We start from the raw sequence: 16,498 nt of genomic DNA on the forward strand, positions 1-16,498 counted from the left end.
AACTTGAATTTGAATATATTTTTCAGAAAACTTATCTGGCCTGAGGGGAAAAAAAAGAGCTGCAAATGCTTCCAGGCAGCTGTATCTGGGGAGGTCTCGCCCTGAACACTCGGGTGAAACCTCAGCCTGGATGGGGGAGGGTTCCTGACTGATTGAGAAAGAATTCTCAAGCAGGTCAGACAAGTGCGGGGAAGGAAGGAGTTCATTAAAGCGAGAGGAGTAACTTGGCAGCTACCCTCCAGGCGGCCAAGAGCAGGGAGGTGCAGAGGGAGAGGGAAAGCTTGCTGAACTCTTTCTTGGCCTACGGCAGATTCCTTGCCAACTCCTAAACCCAGGGTCACATGGCATCCTGCGTCTGCTTGCATCAGCAAGGTGTGTAGACTAGCCCCCACCACCCAGGATTTGGGGAAGCCACAGAGCATGGGATGGAGTGAGATTATGTTCTGAGAACTCCCCAAAGAGAGATTTTCAGGCAGGCTCCGAAGAGCAGATCGCACGGCTGCAGTTCTGCCCAGGGCACCCACGTGACGGGAACTTGCAGGCCTAAATCAGAGCTCTCAGCAGTCCTTCTCCACTTATCAGGAGTAAAGCAGAGACTGAATGAAGACATGGAAATAGAATAAAACAGCAAAGAGAGAACAAAGACGCTTACCACTGGAAGACTGCAGAGACAAAATGCAGAATGTTGAGAGTGAGAAATTTTTATTTAAGGCGAAAAGTACACACTCAAAAAAAGAGGACTGCAGGCAACCTCAGAGAGGAGGCACATTTAACACCTTAGGATTCTGCCTTTTAAGGCTTTCAAGAATGGGTCCAAGGGTGGGGGTGCGGGCTGTTGGGTGTAGGCTTGACTTGTAGTCTCATGATGTCTCTCCTCCAGTGAGAGACAGTATGTTACTACCCCCAGTCAGTCCTCTAGATAATTCTGTAAGATAAACAACACAAGGAATTTATTGATCCAGTTTTTCTTCACGTTAGTGGTTTCCCTCAATCACTGGGAAAATATCAGTTAAAACTGCTTGCCCTGCCTTTAAGATTGGGTGGGGGGTTATTGTCTGATTACCAAAGAATGTGTTAGGAATTGTACCTCCTAACTCTCTGGTTTTTAAAATGGAATCTTAGCCTTAAGATGGAGTCCCTCCTATTCTTACCGTACTCTTTATGTCTCAGCATTTTTCATCATAGGCAGGAAAAGTTAATCATAATGTTTTTCCCATGTCTCTGCCCTACATCATAAACATTACAAATGGGACAATTCCTCATCTTCTACAAAGCTCCATATTCTCTCTGAAATCAAGCATATCCTAGAACTGGTCAGATATTAATTGTTATAATGGCTTAGCAAAGAAAAAGTAGTGTTTTTTCTTAAGTTTGCTTTAACAGTTATGAAAGGAAATTTTTGAGAATTTTCTATCAAATTTATTACCAAAGTTGCCTTCCATTTGAATGTGAGGGAAGGCTTCTCTGAATGACAGTGAGCTATCAATGCAGAAAGTGTGTATGTGGATTGACCCATGCTTAGGTATCAATGAAAATGATTACTTTTTAAAGTCAAAATTTGATACCTATTAGTTCTAGATTTTTTTCTCTTCAGGTTTCATATTTGCAGAAACGGCACTGGCCTTTATCTGATAAAATCCTTAAATTGTCAGCAAGCTGAAGATTATCTATAATTGATGCTAAAAATGAAATAGATATGGAATCAACATTGCTGAAGTCACTTGGTCTGTAAGACCTGTGGAACGTTTCGACGTTGTTCATTTTTTTCAGGGCTAAACTTGACCAGTGGCAGTTATTTTTTAAACATCAATTTATTCAAAATTTTTTAAGAGAAGCATCCTTTTAATCTGAAAGCTGAATTTGAAAATAAAGCTGAAACATTATGTGAGTAGTTTAGTTATCTGGCAGAGCTAGAATCTTTTTTAAACTATAGGTATTATTGCTTGTTTTCATTATATACAATACAAAATGAACAATGGATTTTAATTAAGACAAGGCTATTGGGCCTTTTCTTATTTAGAAATACCAGTTTCTCATTAGCTAGGCAAAAATTAGAATAGTATTTTTTGTCATTTCTGCTAGAATACATCATAGACTCTATAGAAAATGCCCTCTTTGTCTTCACCAGGAGTCCCAGGTCCTGGGCCTCACTCCCATTGGACAAATCTTCTCTCTTCTGTTGAGTGTCTTCCTTTTGGTCCTCCACATCCATTCTCCACCCTTCTCTATATCCCAGGCTGATTACTATGCTTTGCTTCAAAGACTCCCTTGTGCTTTGGCTTCCTGTTAAATTTATCCAAAAGGAGGCACTGGCAGGAGATAAGAGGGTGGAAGGTTCAGTGGTCAAGGGCAGACTGCCCCCAGGATGGGCCACTTTAGTGCGCAGATCATGTCAGAGCTGAAAACAATCAAGGCCCCAAAGACTCCGAAAGAATGTAGACCTTCACCACCCAACTGGACACAAAGAATTTAGATGGAAGAACTGCTCCAGGGAGAGAGCTGTCACATAGATAACTTTATTATAATATGAACTAGGCATGGTGGACATGGAGGAATTTAGCAAAGGCTGTTAAAATTCTTCTCTATGTCTCATTGTTTCTAACTTGTAGACTTTCTCACTTGTAAACTATCATGTGCTACCAGTTCATGTGGCAATGTTTGTTCCATTAGAAGTATATAAATGGTATCCATTAAAAGTTTATAATTGCAGAAATATGGAAATGTGAATTTCACAATTCACATTATGATACTGTGTGCAATCTAATTTTAGGATGGCAAATTGGAAAAGTTGCCTCTGTGTCCACAAAATCAAAAACATGCAGATAGTAACATTTCATTGTCATTTTCTTTTTGGTAGTTTTCAATACAATGAAATTGATGAACTCTATTTTTGAATATACCTTATACTTTGGGACTCAAAGGAAGCTATCTTGACTTTAAATGAAAAATGCAGACCATAAGCATTTAATTTTTTATGGATTGGCTCTTGGGCAAAAACTTCTGGCTCCCCAGTGGGTTATATACAAGTTAGCAAATGTTCTAGTGGGACCAAATGGGCCTCTCAACCATATGTGCCAATTACCTTATAAACACACTTTAACCCCATCACAAAGAAAAGGAAAAACTTCTTAGGGTTGTGATGACCAATTCAGTTGGATGACAGTGGCAGGATTTAGGGTAGGGAGGGAGATAATGTACTTACAACGAGGGAAAGGGTTGCTCACATTATCTCTGGCCCGTGGTAATACTCACCCCAGATCATTATTAAAACCTTTTGACATAAGATTGAGGGAGCAGAGCAGAGACCTCAGTTCTAAATCAACACATAATGGGTCAGGACAGACATGTGCAAAGCCACTAGGATCTGAGGCCAGCAAGGCTTAACTGTAACCTGCCTGAAGGTATTCAAATAGCCAAAGAAAGAAGTTGTTGATAAGAAGGAGGATTATCAGCCATAGAAACACAAATGACAGAAAACTAAATTTTGAGGTTTTTCAAGTGTCTTATTTAGGACAGTCCAATACTTTAAATTTCCAAAAAGGCAACAAAATAAGAAAAATTAATATATCAAATCCGATGTTTAAAAAAATAGAATGTTAACATCCAGTGGCATAACATACACAGTTAATTTGGGTGTATAACTAGACTTTGCTATAGTCTAAGTGGAGTTTCAGGGTGCATATCAACTAGTGTGGGTCCCATTGTGGGGTTAGTTTGGCTCAGTTTCCAGGACTAAGTTCTGAAGTCATTAGATCGTTGATCCCTGCACCAGGCCCTGACCCCTATGTGTCCCTAACTCACCCGCCCTCCTACCCTAGCCCTAGTCAGGCCCTTCGTCCTATTTCCTTTCTTTACCTGTTACCTCCTTTGTGTCTCATTGATAGATTTTACTTCCAGCCTGTTCTTCCCTCTTAATTAAAACTTTTGATTTTTTGTTCTTTCGACAGATTCCTATATAAGATAATTTATACGTGTCACTTGATCACAATCCCAGCTTTGGTTTTCCAAAAGCACCTCACAAAGGGAGTAAGAAACCGTTCTCATGCCACCTGCTTCCCAAACCCATCCCCAATTCCCCAGCTCAGAGGGGAACCTCTTGAGCATCAGAGGGATGGGGGGAAAGAGCATCTTTGCCTCATGAACTCCTGTCTTGAGAGTTTTGGCACCTGTCTTCATTAGTTTTCCTTTTTTGTTCTTTGTTCGTCCAGTTTTGGTGTCAAGGTCGCCTGTCCCTCTGTCCTGCCTGGCTGGCCCACCTGGGCTGCTCCCAGCTTTCTGCGGCCTGTGTGCTCTTGCTCTCGATAAAGGGGACTCTCAGGAAGGCTTCTTCCAGTAGCAGTGGCTGCATCTCTCCTCAGCCCTCCCCACACAGGGCGATATACAGGGGCAGCCTACCAAAGCCTGCCATGTGCGTTTAAGGGGGTGTTGTTGGGGTGCGGAGGTGAGGAGGACGGGAGTTGCCAATCCACACCCTTTCTGTGCCAAGATAGTCCTCAGCACTGGTCTTTATGCCACCCTCAGCACTTACAGCAGGGTGCTGGGCCTTCCCAACATTCAGGCCGCACCCTCCAGCCTTAGGGAGATGGTCCTGTGCGTCTTCCTCCCACTGACTTCAGGGGAAGAGAACTCTGCAACGGCTGAAGGACAGAGGAATGAGGGGAGGATATTTTCCCTTATAAATTTAGCTTTCCTCTAAAGGTCTCTAGACCTCAACATAGCCCAAGGGGTCCAGATTTTTATAGGTTTTCTGCAGAATCTCCTCTTATTAAACCCCTCAAGAATGATGGGCTGTATATGGCCATTTCTTTGAACTTAAAATGTGAAAGAAATCCTGGTACCTTCTTATGGGTCGTTCAGTTGGGGGTGGGGCAAGGGCATTCTACAGTGACTCATCGGGTCTTAACCTGTTTGGGCTGCTGTAACAGAAATACCATACACTGGGTGGTTTATAAACAGCAGAAATTTATTTCTCATGGTTCTAGAGGCTGGGAAGATGAAGGGGCGAACAGATCAGCTGTCTGGGTAGGGCCGGCTTCCTGGTTCATAGACGGTGATCTTCTCACTGCAATTCCACATGGCAGAAGGGGCGAGGGGACTTTCTGGGGTCTTTTCCATAAGGGCACTAACCATTCATGAGGGCTCTACCTTAATGACCTAAGTACCTCCCTCCCAAAGACCCTACCTCCAAACACCATTACTTGGGGCTTTGGGATTTACAGATGAATTTGGTGAGGGGGCACAAATATTCATTCTATAGCACCAAGGGAGTAGGGAAGGACTATCTTTTTGGTTTTCTACATCCTCACAGTACACATTAGAATATCTACACAGAAACTCAGAAGCTCTTCAAGGCAAGTATCTTGGGGTAAAGAGGATCGTGTCAATTCATTAGAACCTTTTCGGTTTCCATTTATTCATGTTTGAAAATTTTATAAATAAGCATGTATTCCTTTTATAATCATAAACAACTGATAAAGATGATTATTTTTAAAGAACTGTGGTCTGTAATTAAAGGCTTCTCAGATTTTCAGGAGGTATTCAGTTCTTGCTGGTCAGGTGTGTATGTTAGATGAATCGTAGTTCCTCACTAGGCTGAAGAAGGGAGAGATGGAGAGAGTACCCCTGTCTAGACCCTTCTGTCCCAATTTTCTGATTCAAACCACTACTCGTACGTAGCCCCACTTGCCAGCAATACAGACTTGTAAGGCTTTTCCAGTGTGAAAATCAAGCAACTGCATAATAGTATTGCACTACTTATGTGTTCAGTCAGCAGAAAGGTTAAACCAGTTTACCAAATGGGTTTGACTCGATGAAGGTTACATCAGATATTAAAAAGGTTCAGTCCAGTCTTGGTAGAAGCTCACTTTCTCACACTGGAAAGTGAACTGGCAGGAAAGATTATGTTCCTTCCTTCTTTGTCTCCCTTCTAACTGAATTCTCCTCTTTCTGTAGAATTAAAAAGGGCTGTGAAATGATTTATTTTATAATTCTTGGACCCCTCAGACATAAAATATCAATAAATGGATTGGAATGGAGAGACTAATTAAACAGATTACTTTCCTGAGAATTTGCTGGTCTGTGGCTCTCCACCTCTAACCCCAAGGAATGGCATATGTGGAAGGGGAAGGTTGGGCTGGAATGTTACCATCCAGCCCTTAGCCTAGTAAGGGAAGCCTCAAGGATGCTACTTGGAGAACTTGGAATACTGTCCCTGTAACTGAGAGACAGAGATCTGGCAGGCCTAGGAGTGCTACAGCAGACTATGGTAGTGCAGGCTGACTTCCTCCAGGACATCGAAGCGGGGCTGACTGCTTTGATGGTAGAAGCAGGAAGAGTGAAGCTACACTGGGATTGGCCTGTGCTCCCAAAGGTTGCTGGTGAGAGGTATGCATGATCATTTCCTATAGAGAGGATTTGGGCTTGCGGGGGACAGGGGAAACCTGGCCTGGGGTTGTCTCAGACCTCTCCTCCAAGCTAAGTGAGACCCTAGGGGAGGATTAGGGACCTTAGCAGCAAGAGGCCAGTGTGTACCACAGCATGCCCTGGCAAAGGAATTTTAAGTGACTACCTGGAATAGAGATGCTTCTATTCACTTCAAGGAAACTGTAGGAAAGAGGACTCCAGACAAGTGAATGCCCGCCAGGAGAATCATATTAAAACCTTTGCAGGTCCAGAGAGCACGAAGCCAGCTTACAGTGGTACCAATTCACATTAACACTGTCTTCTCTTTTCTCTTCTTCTCTCACTGTCCGGACAGGGAATCCACTCCCCCCGACACTGCAGGCCAGAAGCTTGAAGTAGGTCCTAGGTAGGGGACATTGTAAAGAAACAGCGAAATTAGTTCATAAAGTTGTGTTTTGATTCTATTACAAGTTATATTTGTTTAATTCAGTGGTTAAATATGCACCCCCACTGCAGGGTACCCAGGCAAGCTATCCCAGGAGCTATTTCCTTCTGTTTCACTATTGGCCTATGGCAGTATGTGTTTTGTTCACATGTAAGTAAATGACAACCTGAATTTCACTATGAATATTTTCACAGATTCAAATACCTTTGGAGTATAAAGCCATAATGGAAATTCGCAGACATGCACAGATCCAAGCAGAAAGGTCGTAACATCACGTGAGAAGGCAGGGTCCAGCCCAGCAGTTTTTCAGCCTGGGCCCCAATACCAGCAATTTAGATAGTCATTTGGGCAGCTGGTATACTTTTTCTTCTGTCGTTGCCGCAACCGGTGAGGAGCTCTGCTTACGGCGTGGCCCACCCTGCTGTGGGCACTAGGGGCAAACTTCCTTCCCGGGAGGGAGAAACCCCTAAAGCTGACTCGGATCTGCAGATACAGGCCACTTCGGGGCTGGCGGAGCTGCCCGGCTCTCGCGGTGCTTCGCCGTCGGCCGACTCAAACACTCCGCCGCGTTGAGGTGCCTTCAGGCAACACGCGTGCGGACCCGCCGGGCGCCCCGCCCCTGAGCCGCTCCCCACGCCGCTCTGCCCGCACTCGGGGCAGCGGGGTGACGTCACGGCGCCCTGGGCGCCCCGCCCCTGAGCCTCTCCCACCGCCCTGCCCGCGCCCGGGGCAGCGGGGCGACGTCACGGCGTCCAGGGCGCCCCGCCCCCGGGCCCCTCCCGCCGCCCTGCCCGCTCCCGGCTCGGCGCCAGGGGACGCTCGAGGGCCGCGTCTCCTTGGCAACCACGTGCTCCGCCCCCTCCCCGCTGCCCCTTTAACCTTTAGGGTGCGCGGGCGCCGCGTCCCTCGCAGTCTCCCCGCTCCCCTCCCCTACCCCGCGCCCGGCGCCGGAGGCCGCTCGGGCCGGAAGCGAAGATGGCGGCGGCGGCCGGCGCGGCTTCCGCGGAGCTGGTGATCGGCTGGTGCATATTCGGCCTCTCGCTGCTGGTAGGGGCGGCGCCCGGCGCGGCCCGGTGTTCGCGCCGGCGGGAGAGAGGGAGGGGCCCCGCGGCTGGCCTCTCCGAGCCCGGGAGACCCTCGGCGCCCCGCCCCGCCGGGAGCTGGGCTTGGGGGGGGCCCTCTGCGTGGGGCGCCGCGGAGCGGCCGCTGTCGCTGTCTTTTCCTCGGTGACAAGTAAAACGCAGGCTTCCACTTCTGAAACGCTCGCCCTCAAGGCCTGGGCCCCGGGGCGGGTGAGCTGCGTGCCGAGGAGGCCCTCGGCCTGAGCAGGGCCTGGCGGGCTCGGTGCCGGAGGCGGGGCGCCCGGTGGGGGCCGCAGCGCCCGGTCTTCGCGAGCTCGGTGGGCGCGGGCGTCGTTGACTGGGAGGGGGGCCTCTGCTCTCCGCACGTCTCCTGCCCTGCCCCCTACCCTCGGGGTTTTGGCGTCTCCCGCCGTTTCCACCCACTGTGGGATTCTGCCTCGATGATGTGAGCTGTCCGTTCTGACTTGAAGGTCTCGCGCACTCCAGTCTCTCTTGACCAGTGTAGAAACCTGCGTAGGGCCAAACTGTAGCCCTTGCTACTCACGCCAGTATCCAGGGTGCATGTTCTGCCTCCTCCAAGCAGTGAACTTGGGCCAGGCACTGCTCAACTCTTTACGTCTCATTTAATCCTTATAATCTGCTATAAAGAAATATTCTTACTCCCAATTTTTTATGGATGAAACATTGGTTCACTTAACCCACATAAACAAAAAGCTCTTTGGGGTTCTCAGTTTTAAAACTAAAGGGATACCGAGCCCCAAAAATTCGGGAGCCTTTGGCTTAACTGTTTGGTTTGGGTTACCCTTTTCCTGCTTGTCTGCTGGCTGTCGGCAGACGTTCCTGTGCAGCGACACCTGTCCCTCTGAGCTTTGTAAAAGTGCAGATCTTGAAATCCAACAAAAATGTGTCGAACACTTTGTGTCAGGTATTGCTAAACACAGAAAGGTAAGACCTCAGAATAATTCCAGATAATTTGAGGAATGTGTTAAATATTTGTGAATTCATTTAAAAGCAGACCCAATTAAAATATTTGCATATATAACATTTTGTGAAAAATGATTTCCCAAAACAACGATAAATTAGTAAATAGTGAAGCTAGAATTTGAACCGAGGGCTTTATTTCCCCCTTTTCCTTTTTTCTTCAACATCTACTTTCCAAAGTCTACATTCTCTTCTCACTGTATTTTCCTACCATCTGACACCAATTGAAATGTTAGCAGTATGAAGGAATTACATGTAAACAACTTGGATGGATTTCAAATGCATTATACTAAGTGAAAGAAGCCAGATTAAAAATACCATACCATATACTATGTAATAGTATATTATGACATTCTAGAAAAAGTGGAAGTTATAAGGACAGATAACTGATTATCAAGGGCTGGAGAGTTGAGAGAGGGGTTAACTACAAAAGGGGATTTCCTTTGGTTATGGAACTGTTATATTTTGATTGTAGTAGAATTTAGAAGTTGTGAAACTAGTTAGGTTGGCATTATTAGTTCAGTTCAGTCTCCTGAACTAGGATACCCGGGAGGTAACTGTTGAATCTGTTGAAAAAGAGTAAAAAGACAAAACAAAGCTTTTGCCTTAGAGCTCATATAGAGTGCCAAGCAAGAAAGAACTGAGGCCGCAAAGCAGACCAGATGTTTATTTGAGGTCCTTAGGAATTCAAATCCGGGAGACATAGACTTCGAAGGGACCTGAAATTTGCTCTGAGGTGGGTAGAGAAAGACAGAGATTATAAAGGCAAAAACTGCAGGCTTACATAAGTTGTTCTGAAAGAAGTATGATTGATTCAAGACAAAAATAACTAACCTTGGTCCATACAGGATAGATTCTTAGGTTAGTTGCTAGACTAGAGTTCAGCACAATAAGCCTCTTTCTGAAAACTGCAACAGGCTGTAGGCACTTGAAGTTGGTGGGGTCCAAAGTTCGTGTTTTGTCGAGGTATGAGACCAACTTTCCCAATGGCCCTCCAGCTGCACTGTAGGGCCCCTTGACAGTCAAGGCTCCATTTCAGGTGTTTCTGTTTACATTTCCCCCTTTTGATTGGGATCTTCCCTTAGAAAACAATGATGATCAACTATTTAGGCTGAGTTGTCAGGAATATTTGGTCCCTTGTTGCTGTATGTCATGTCCCATGTGCAGGGAAAAGAGGTGTTTCTGAGTAGGGGTCATAGTGAGAGGGGCAGTGGCCACTCTGAGCAACAAGGAGGTGCTGGGGAAGTGGGCCTTAGGCATTGTCGCTACCCAGAGTTGTTAATCAGGAACTCAGTTGAAGGAAGTTGACTTTCCGGAGGGAAAATTTAATCACCTCTAGTTTTGAGCAACTATTATCTGGGTTTTGACAGAGGAAGTAAGACATTTGGTAATGATGAATAAATAACAAGTTGAGCAGTGACGAGTAAGGGACCAAATATTCCTGACAACTCAGCCTAAATAGTTGATCATCATTGCTTTCTAAGGGAAGATCCCAGTCAAAAGGGGGAAATGTAAACAGAAACACCTTATGTCCTGGAATGAATAAGGAGATCTGTAACCTAGAACTCAGAATGGTCCCACATCCAGACGTTCAACTGAAAATATTTGGGAATCTGAAATCTAAACAGCCAAAGGTTTTGGAAGATGAAATTCCATTGAGAGATTTAGGGACTCTCTTGAAATCTTAACAATTTGTAATTCTACCTATTGGGAAAGTATTTATCCAATATGGCAAGAAGTGTTAGTGATAGCACAGACTCCACCTTGGGCAGAAAGTGTGTAAAGATATCAAGGATAATGGGAGTAGAAGTGTCCAAAGATTTGCTCTGGGCCCTGCTAGCTGGGGCAGTGGGCCTGGCAATTCTGAGAGATGACAGCCTTGACAAAGCCCATTCATATTGGGCTTCATATTCAGAGACGTCATCATCTGGATAATCCTCTATAACGGAAGGCTTTTTTTTCTATGATTAGTTTTTGTATGGTCTGTAGTAATGAATTTAAGGACAGAAAAGGACAAGTTACATACTCCAGGAGGCATTGTCCTGGTACTCCCCAGCTGCCCACAAGCAGTCAAACGTCCAACGTGAAATAATAAATGGGTATGATTAAGGGTCTCCCGATCTCTTATAGCCAGTAGAGGGCTGAGAATGACATATCCCAACGGTCAGAAAGATTAACAGAGCTTGCTGTGGCTTGGATGTTGGAATTACAGTGTCCCTGCCATTTAGTCCCTCTAACCTGGGTAACCATAAGTAGGATCAGAAAGTTTTTCTTGTTTGAAACCAATTAAACAAACTCAGGTAGTTAAAATTGCTGGGTACAAATAGGATTAAAGAGTGCTAAAATGTCTGCTATAAGGATTATTCTAAATACTCCATGAACATTAGGCATTAGGAAGAGTCTGTTGTGAGGTTATATAGGCCTTGCTCCAACACTTGGGAAAGTTGTCTATGTCAGGTGCCTTTGCTTCTTGTCTAGTTGGTCCTGGGTGGTCTGGAGATCTTTAGTTTGAGGTCTCCAACAGGTTGGGAAGCTCATCAGGTTCGGTTGCCTTTATAGGTAAGAAACAGTAATTCATGAGTCAATGCTTCTAAGTTTAGCAGCCCAGGGATTAGTTAACCCCAGATATGGCCCTTTCCAACAAGGCTTGGGGGCATCTCTTTGGAGGTGTCACTAACTATGACTGTGGCGTGGTGTGAATCCGTTAATAGTTGCTGTGCTCACTGTGTTCAGTGAGGAGATATGTAACTGTTACTGATAAATTTTTTTTGTATCTTTGCACCTAAGTGATACTGTATGGCATTCATGAAACATGCTTTGAAAATGATAAGTTTTGTCTAAGGTTATAAGGGATAGAGAGGACCTTTCTTACACATCTAGAAAAAGTTTACTTGACAGAATTTCCCACTGGAAACTTTCAGACACGTACTAAAAGCACAGGGCAATAACAAAGTGTGTCTTTGTGTTCTGTTTCAGGCTATTTTGGCATTCTGCTGGATATATGTTCGTAAATACCAAAGTCAGCGGGAAAGTGAAGTCGTCTCCACCATAACAGCAATTTTTTCTCTGGCGATTGCACTCATCACATCAGCACTTCTACCAGTGGATATATTTTTGGTTTCTTACATGAAAAATCAAAATGGTACATTTAAGGTAATTATTATCATACTACGTGATTTTTTTCCTTGCAAAGTCTTGGCAATTACGTGTTTTAAGTTTAGCAGTTTATGTATTATGCTTTGTTGGTGTCCGTGGGATAAATGAGAGTGGAAATGCAGCATAGAGACAGATGGTGTGACAAGTGACATGGAAGACTAGAACAGGCCATTAGCTAGCATAAGAACTGTTGATCCTACAACCCTTCAAATGTGAAGAATGCCTTTTGTTAATTTGAAAATGTAGTAAGTAATCATAATGGGTTTTATTTTTGTGCCTCTCATAGCTCTCGTGAAGTTTGATTTGATTTGCATTAATGCAGTAAATAAGTAATTTAGAAGGGCTTTGTTAGTATCGGATCAGGAGCTCAATCTATTTCATATTGAATACTTTGAGTCTGTATGGCATAGTGAGACAGTCCCTAAACTGGGAATTATAAAACTTAAAGTTGTAGTCTTGACCCTTAACCATCTAGGTTGTATCTTTGGGCAAATCAGTTAACTTGCCTGCACTTCAGATCCCTCATTTTTAAAATGAGGGCTGCTGGATTGAAAGATCTGAGTTCCCTTTCAGTCATGCAGGTTGCTTGTAAGTTCCTTACTAGCTTAGCTTCTGTGAGGCAAGAACTGTGTCTTGTTTGTTGTATCCCTAGTGTTTAGCACACAGTAGGTACTTCAATATTTCGGTGATATATTAATTATTTCAGTAATGCATGCTTCCAAATAAGCTCCTGAATTGGGCCAAATGTTTGAAAATGTTTTTGTAGTTAGGTTTTAGATATAATCAGACTGTTGTGAAAACTACAGTTATTTTCCATAGGTTAGCCATTTATTTAACAAATAGTAATTGAGCACCTAATATGTGCTAAATGCTGTGTGAAAGCACTAACATCTACCGAATATGTATTACATGTCAGACCCTGTCCTACATGGTTTACATATATTAACTCTTTAATCTCCCAAACAACCCCATCAGATACATAGTATTCTTCTTCTTATGGGTAAAAAAACCAAGGTCCAGAGAGGTGAAGTAACCTATCTAAGGTCACACAGCTGGTAATTGCTGAGCCAGGATTTGAAGCTCTGCAGTCTGGCTCCAGAGCTCTTGTTCACTACATTGTTTGTGTGTATGTGTGTTTTCTCAGTGGGTGCTGTGTAGATACAGGGATAGATAGATAGATATAGAAGAAGTATTATCCCTTGAGTATTTACTATTTGAATGGGAGTTTTTTAGTTTTAAATATAGAATTGTATAGATTTTGTGGGAATTTTTTCATCTTAAAATTTCTAAAATATTTTCATGAAATTATGAACTTGCTCTTAGATTATACAGTTTTTCTGTGTCCATGCTTAAATTAGTAGTCATTTTCTGGGTACTAGTGTTTTGTTTTTGTTTTTTTAACCTGTGAGATGTGTTCTACTTGTTTGAGCAAGACTTGAAGAATTCACCCACCTGAAGAAGCAAAAGTCTAACAACTTAGGGCACTTGTTTTATTAAATGTCCTCTAAGAGAAGAAAGTGCATAACTATAGTTAATGCACTTATTTAATATTTGTTAAATCTAAATCTGGAACCAGTAATTAGGAGGGAAAAATTGCATCTTAATTTTTTTCCCCAAACTTTTTTCATTTATTATTAGGTTATTCAGTAATTGTACTTTCTCTTTTTTTCCTGCTTTTCATTTACTTCATTGTCTCTATGTAGTTCTGGTTTAGTCACCTCAGAGCTTAAATGTATTGGTTTTTGCCCTCAATACTTTGTACTTTTTTACCTGATATCTTGAAACATTCTTTGTTTCCTTTTCTTTCTTCCTCTTTTTTTGGGGGGGGGGTTGAGGTAACTAGTGAAATTCAACTTTTTCTCTGAAGCTGCCCTATGCTAATGGTCAAGAGTAGAACTGAAAAAACTTAATAAAAGGCTTTTCCCCAATAAACTGGAGAAAGGATTTTCTCCAAAAAGTTACCAATGAAGTCTTGAGGTACTTAGTGAATGGAAAGCACAAGTATTTAAGAATTAATTCTTCAGACTTTGGGCCACATTGTAAATTTAGCCATATTAGAATAAAATTATGTCACAGTGGCTTTACTCTGTCTCACCCTTATTAGTTAGGAGAAATGTACAAGTTGACATTGTTTTCCGTGATGAATTATGTTGTGTTTTGATTCCTCACAATGTGCATTTCTTATTCCTAAACAATGTATGTATTCTCTAACTTTCTTCATTTCCACCTCAAGTATTTTGAAGCCTCTAAACTGATTAGGGACTTGCTTAAAAGGTATAATTATTTGGAAACTCAGAAGTCAATGATTGCAAACATTTGGTTTAGGAGCAGAGACTGGCCAGGCTTTTCCCTGAACGGGTAGTCAGCTCTCTGCTTGCTTGTCTTGGTTACCTTCCTAGCTTTTCCTGCCTCCTTATCAGGGCCATGTTGTAACAATGCCTGAGTTGTTTTCCATGACCTTTTTTTTCTGTGCTTGGCCTTATAAATAATGTTAGCCAGGTGATTTGTTTTTAGGTTTTTGTGAAATAATTAGCTTTTTTTTTAAACATCTATAAGGTGTATTATATACTTGACCTGTAACTTTGGAGAATGATATTCACAAAATGTACCAATCAAAACAAATCAGGAATTGATGCTAACATGAACAAATATTTTTATTTTATATACATGTAAAAATTAAAAAAAATAGTGGTTAAGATAATATCATCAAAACATTTAGTGTGTTAGTAGCTGAAAAGTTCATATCTTACTCCCTCTCAATGCAGTGATTAATCTCCTCATGGCCTGTTGTTATTAGATGCCTGGTTTAAACTGTCTATTAATGCCTCATTCCTACTCTCAAATGGTGGTAATTATATATCATTTTTCATTGCACCTTAAACACATTTATTCACTGACAATTTATTAAGCACATAATATGCACCTGACGTGTGCTGGAGATTTGTGATCAAAACAAATTAGGTTGCTTTTCTCATGGAACTTACATTCTGTAAGACCAGACCTACAGTGAACAAAAACAAGCTGACTTCTGAGTGATACGTTCAATGAGGAAATACAACAAATTGATATGGAAGTCTAATCAAGTTGTGGATAATTCAGATAGGGGAATAGGAAGGCCACATTGCTGAAGTAGGCCAGGCTGCTGAGGTTTCTTGAGGTGAGACCTTCCTGCATAGTAGCCAGTCCGTTGAAGAGCCAGAGGGAGAGCTTTAGGGAGAAAGAGCAGCAGATTCGGTGGCCTGTAGCAGGGATGAGTTTGGCCTGTTTAGCTGAAGTGTAATTTTGGGGGTTGTGCTTTGTTACTAGCTGAGATCAAGAGATAGGTGGGGGCCAGATTGCTTATGTCTTTTCAGTCAGTGTAAAAGAGCTGTACTTTGGACAAGCTACCTTGAAATTGCCTATCATATATACAAATGGAGGTGTCAGGTAGGGAGTTGAAGCTCAGGGAGAGCTCAGGATTGGCGAGAAGTGCCTGGAAGTCACCAGCATATGCATCTTATCAGCCGTGGACTGAGTAGCAGCTGGGGAGACCGAGCGGTTAGGAGGTTTGGCATTGGGTCATGGATTGGAGGATTCCATTTGGTAGAGGCCAGCTGAAGGGCAGAGGCTGCAACTGGAGAGGTGAGGAGAAAAACAGAAGAGGGAAGCGAGGGGAAATCATTGAGGGGCGTAGTGAGAGGGACAGAGAAGTAACTGGGCTTTGGGCAGAGGTGACCAGAGAATGGGGGTAATTTCATGCGGGGTCCGGTTCGGGTGGTTAAATGTGGAAGGGATGTAATGAATTAGTAAAGGGGAATGCGGATAGCTTTTCAGAAGTTTTGTTCTCTGGGGTAATTAAAAAGTGGGTTCAAGGGAAGTTTTTTATTTGTAGTGATGGTTGTTTAATGGAAGTTACTAGAGTTCGTTTAATTAGGATTCAATACAATGGGAGAAATTTTTGAAGGGATTGAAATATCATTGCAAGTACAGTGTCTTTGAGAACGCATAAGGGTTGGGCGGTCTCAAAGGGGAAGTACTGGCCATAAAGAGTAGTATGTGCACCTGCCTGAAGGCCTAGAATTTGAATACAGATGGAAGCAGGTTTAGATTTGGTGGTAAGTTGAGCGAGCTGCTGTCTTACGGCTTGAAGTTACTCAGAGACCTCTAAGTCAGTGTTTCTCAACCATTGACATTTTTTGGTTGGTTCTTTGTTGCGGGGGGTTGTCCTTTTATTGACAGTGTTTAGCAGATGTTTACCTGTACCCACTAAGTGCTACTCCGCTGACCTCTCAGGTCTCCAGACTTGCCAGACATCCTGTGGGGGACAAAACTGGCTCTGAGTGAGAAAACATTGCTCTGAGGTGAGGTTATCAGGTAAAATTGAGGAGAGTCAGGTAGTTTTGAGTTGAGCGAGTGTTTCAAAAGGTCATGTTGAGGACTGGGAAAGGGAACT

General features: G+C 43.2%; 1 protein-coding gene and 1 long non-coding RNA gene across 2 annotated transcripts in view; one reads left to right on the forward strand and one right to left on the reverse strand.

The window, feature by feature from the left end:
* Positions 1-4,942: 4,942 nt before the first annotated feature.
* On the reverse strand, positions 4,943-7,300 carry LOC118971380 (uncharacterized). Its single transcript, XR_005059796.2, has 2 exons — positions 7,052-7,300; positions 4,943-6,804 (listed from the first exon to the last, which is right to left on the reverse strand). It is a non-coding gene; the product is annotated as an uncharacterized lncRNA (long non-coding RNA).
* A 387-nt stretch (positions 7,301-7,687) lies between these two features.
* Positions 7,688-16,498, forward strand: part of LMBRD1 (LMBR1 domain containing 1) — a 100,802-nt gene continuing 91,991 nt past the window's right edge. Inside the window, exons 1-2 of the mRNA XM_037012588.2 lie at positions 7,688-7,894; positions 11,887-12,063. Of these exons, the coding sequence (XP_036868483.2) occupies positions 7,823-7,894; positions 11,887-12,063 (249 nt within the window). The 5' untranslated portion in view covers positions 7,688-7,822. The remainder of the gene's footprint in view (positions 7,895-11,886; positions 12,064-16,498) is intronic.

The sequence above is a fragment of the Manis javanica genome, chromosome 16, assembly GCF_040802235.1.
Source record: "Manis javanica isolate MJ-LG chromosome 16, MJ_LKY, whole genome shotgun sequence".
Lineage (NCBI taxonomy): Eukaryota > Metazoa > Chordata > Mammalia > Pholidota > Manidae > Manis > Manis javanica.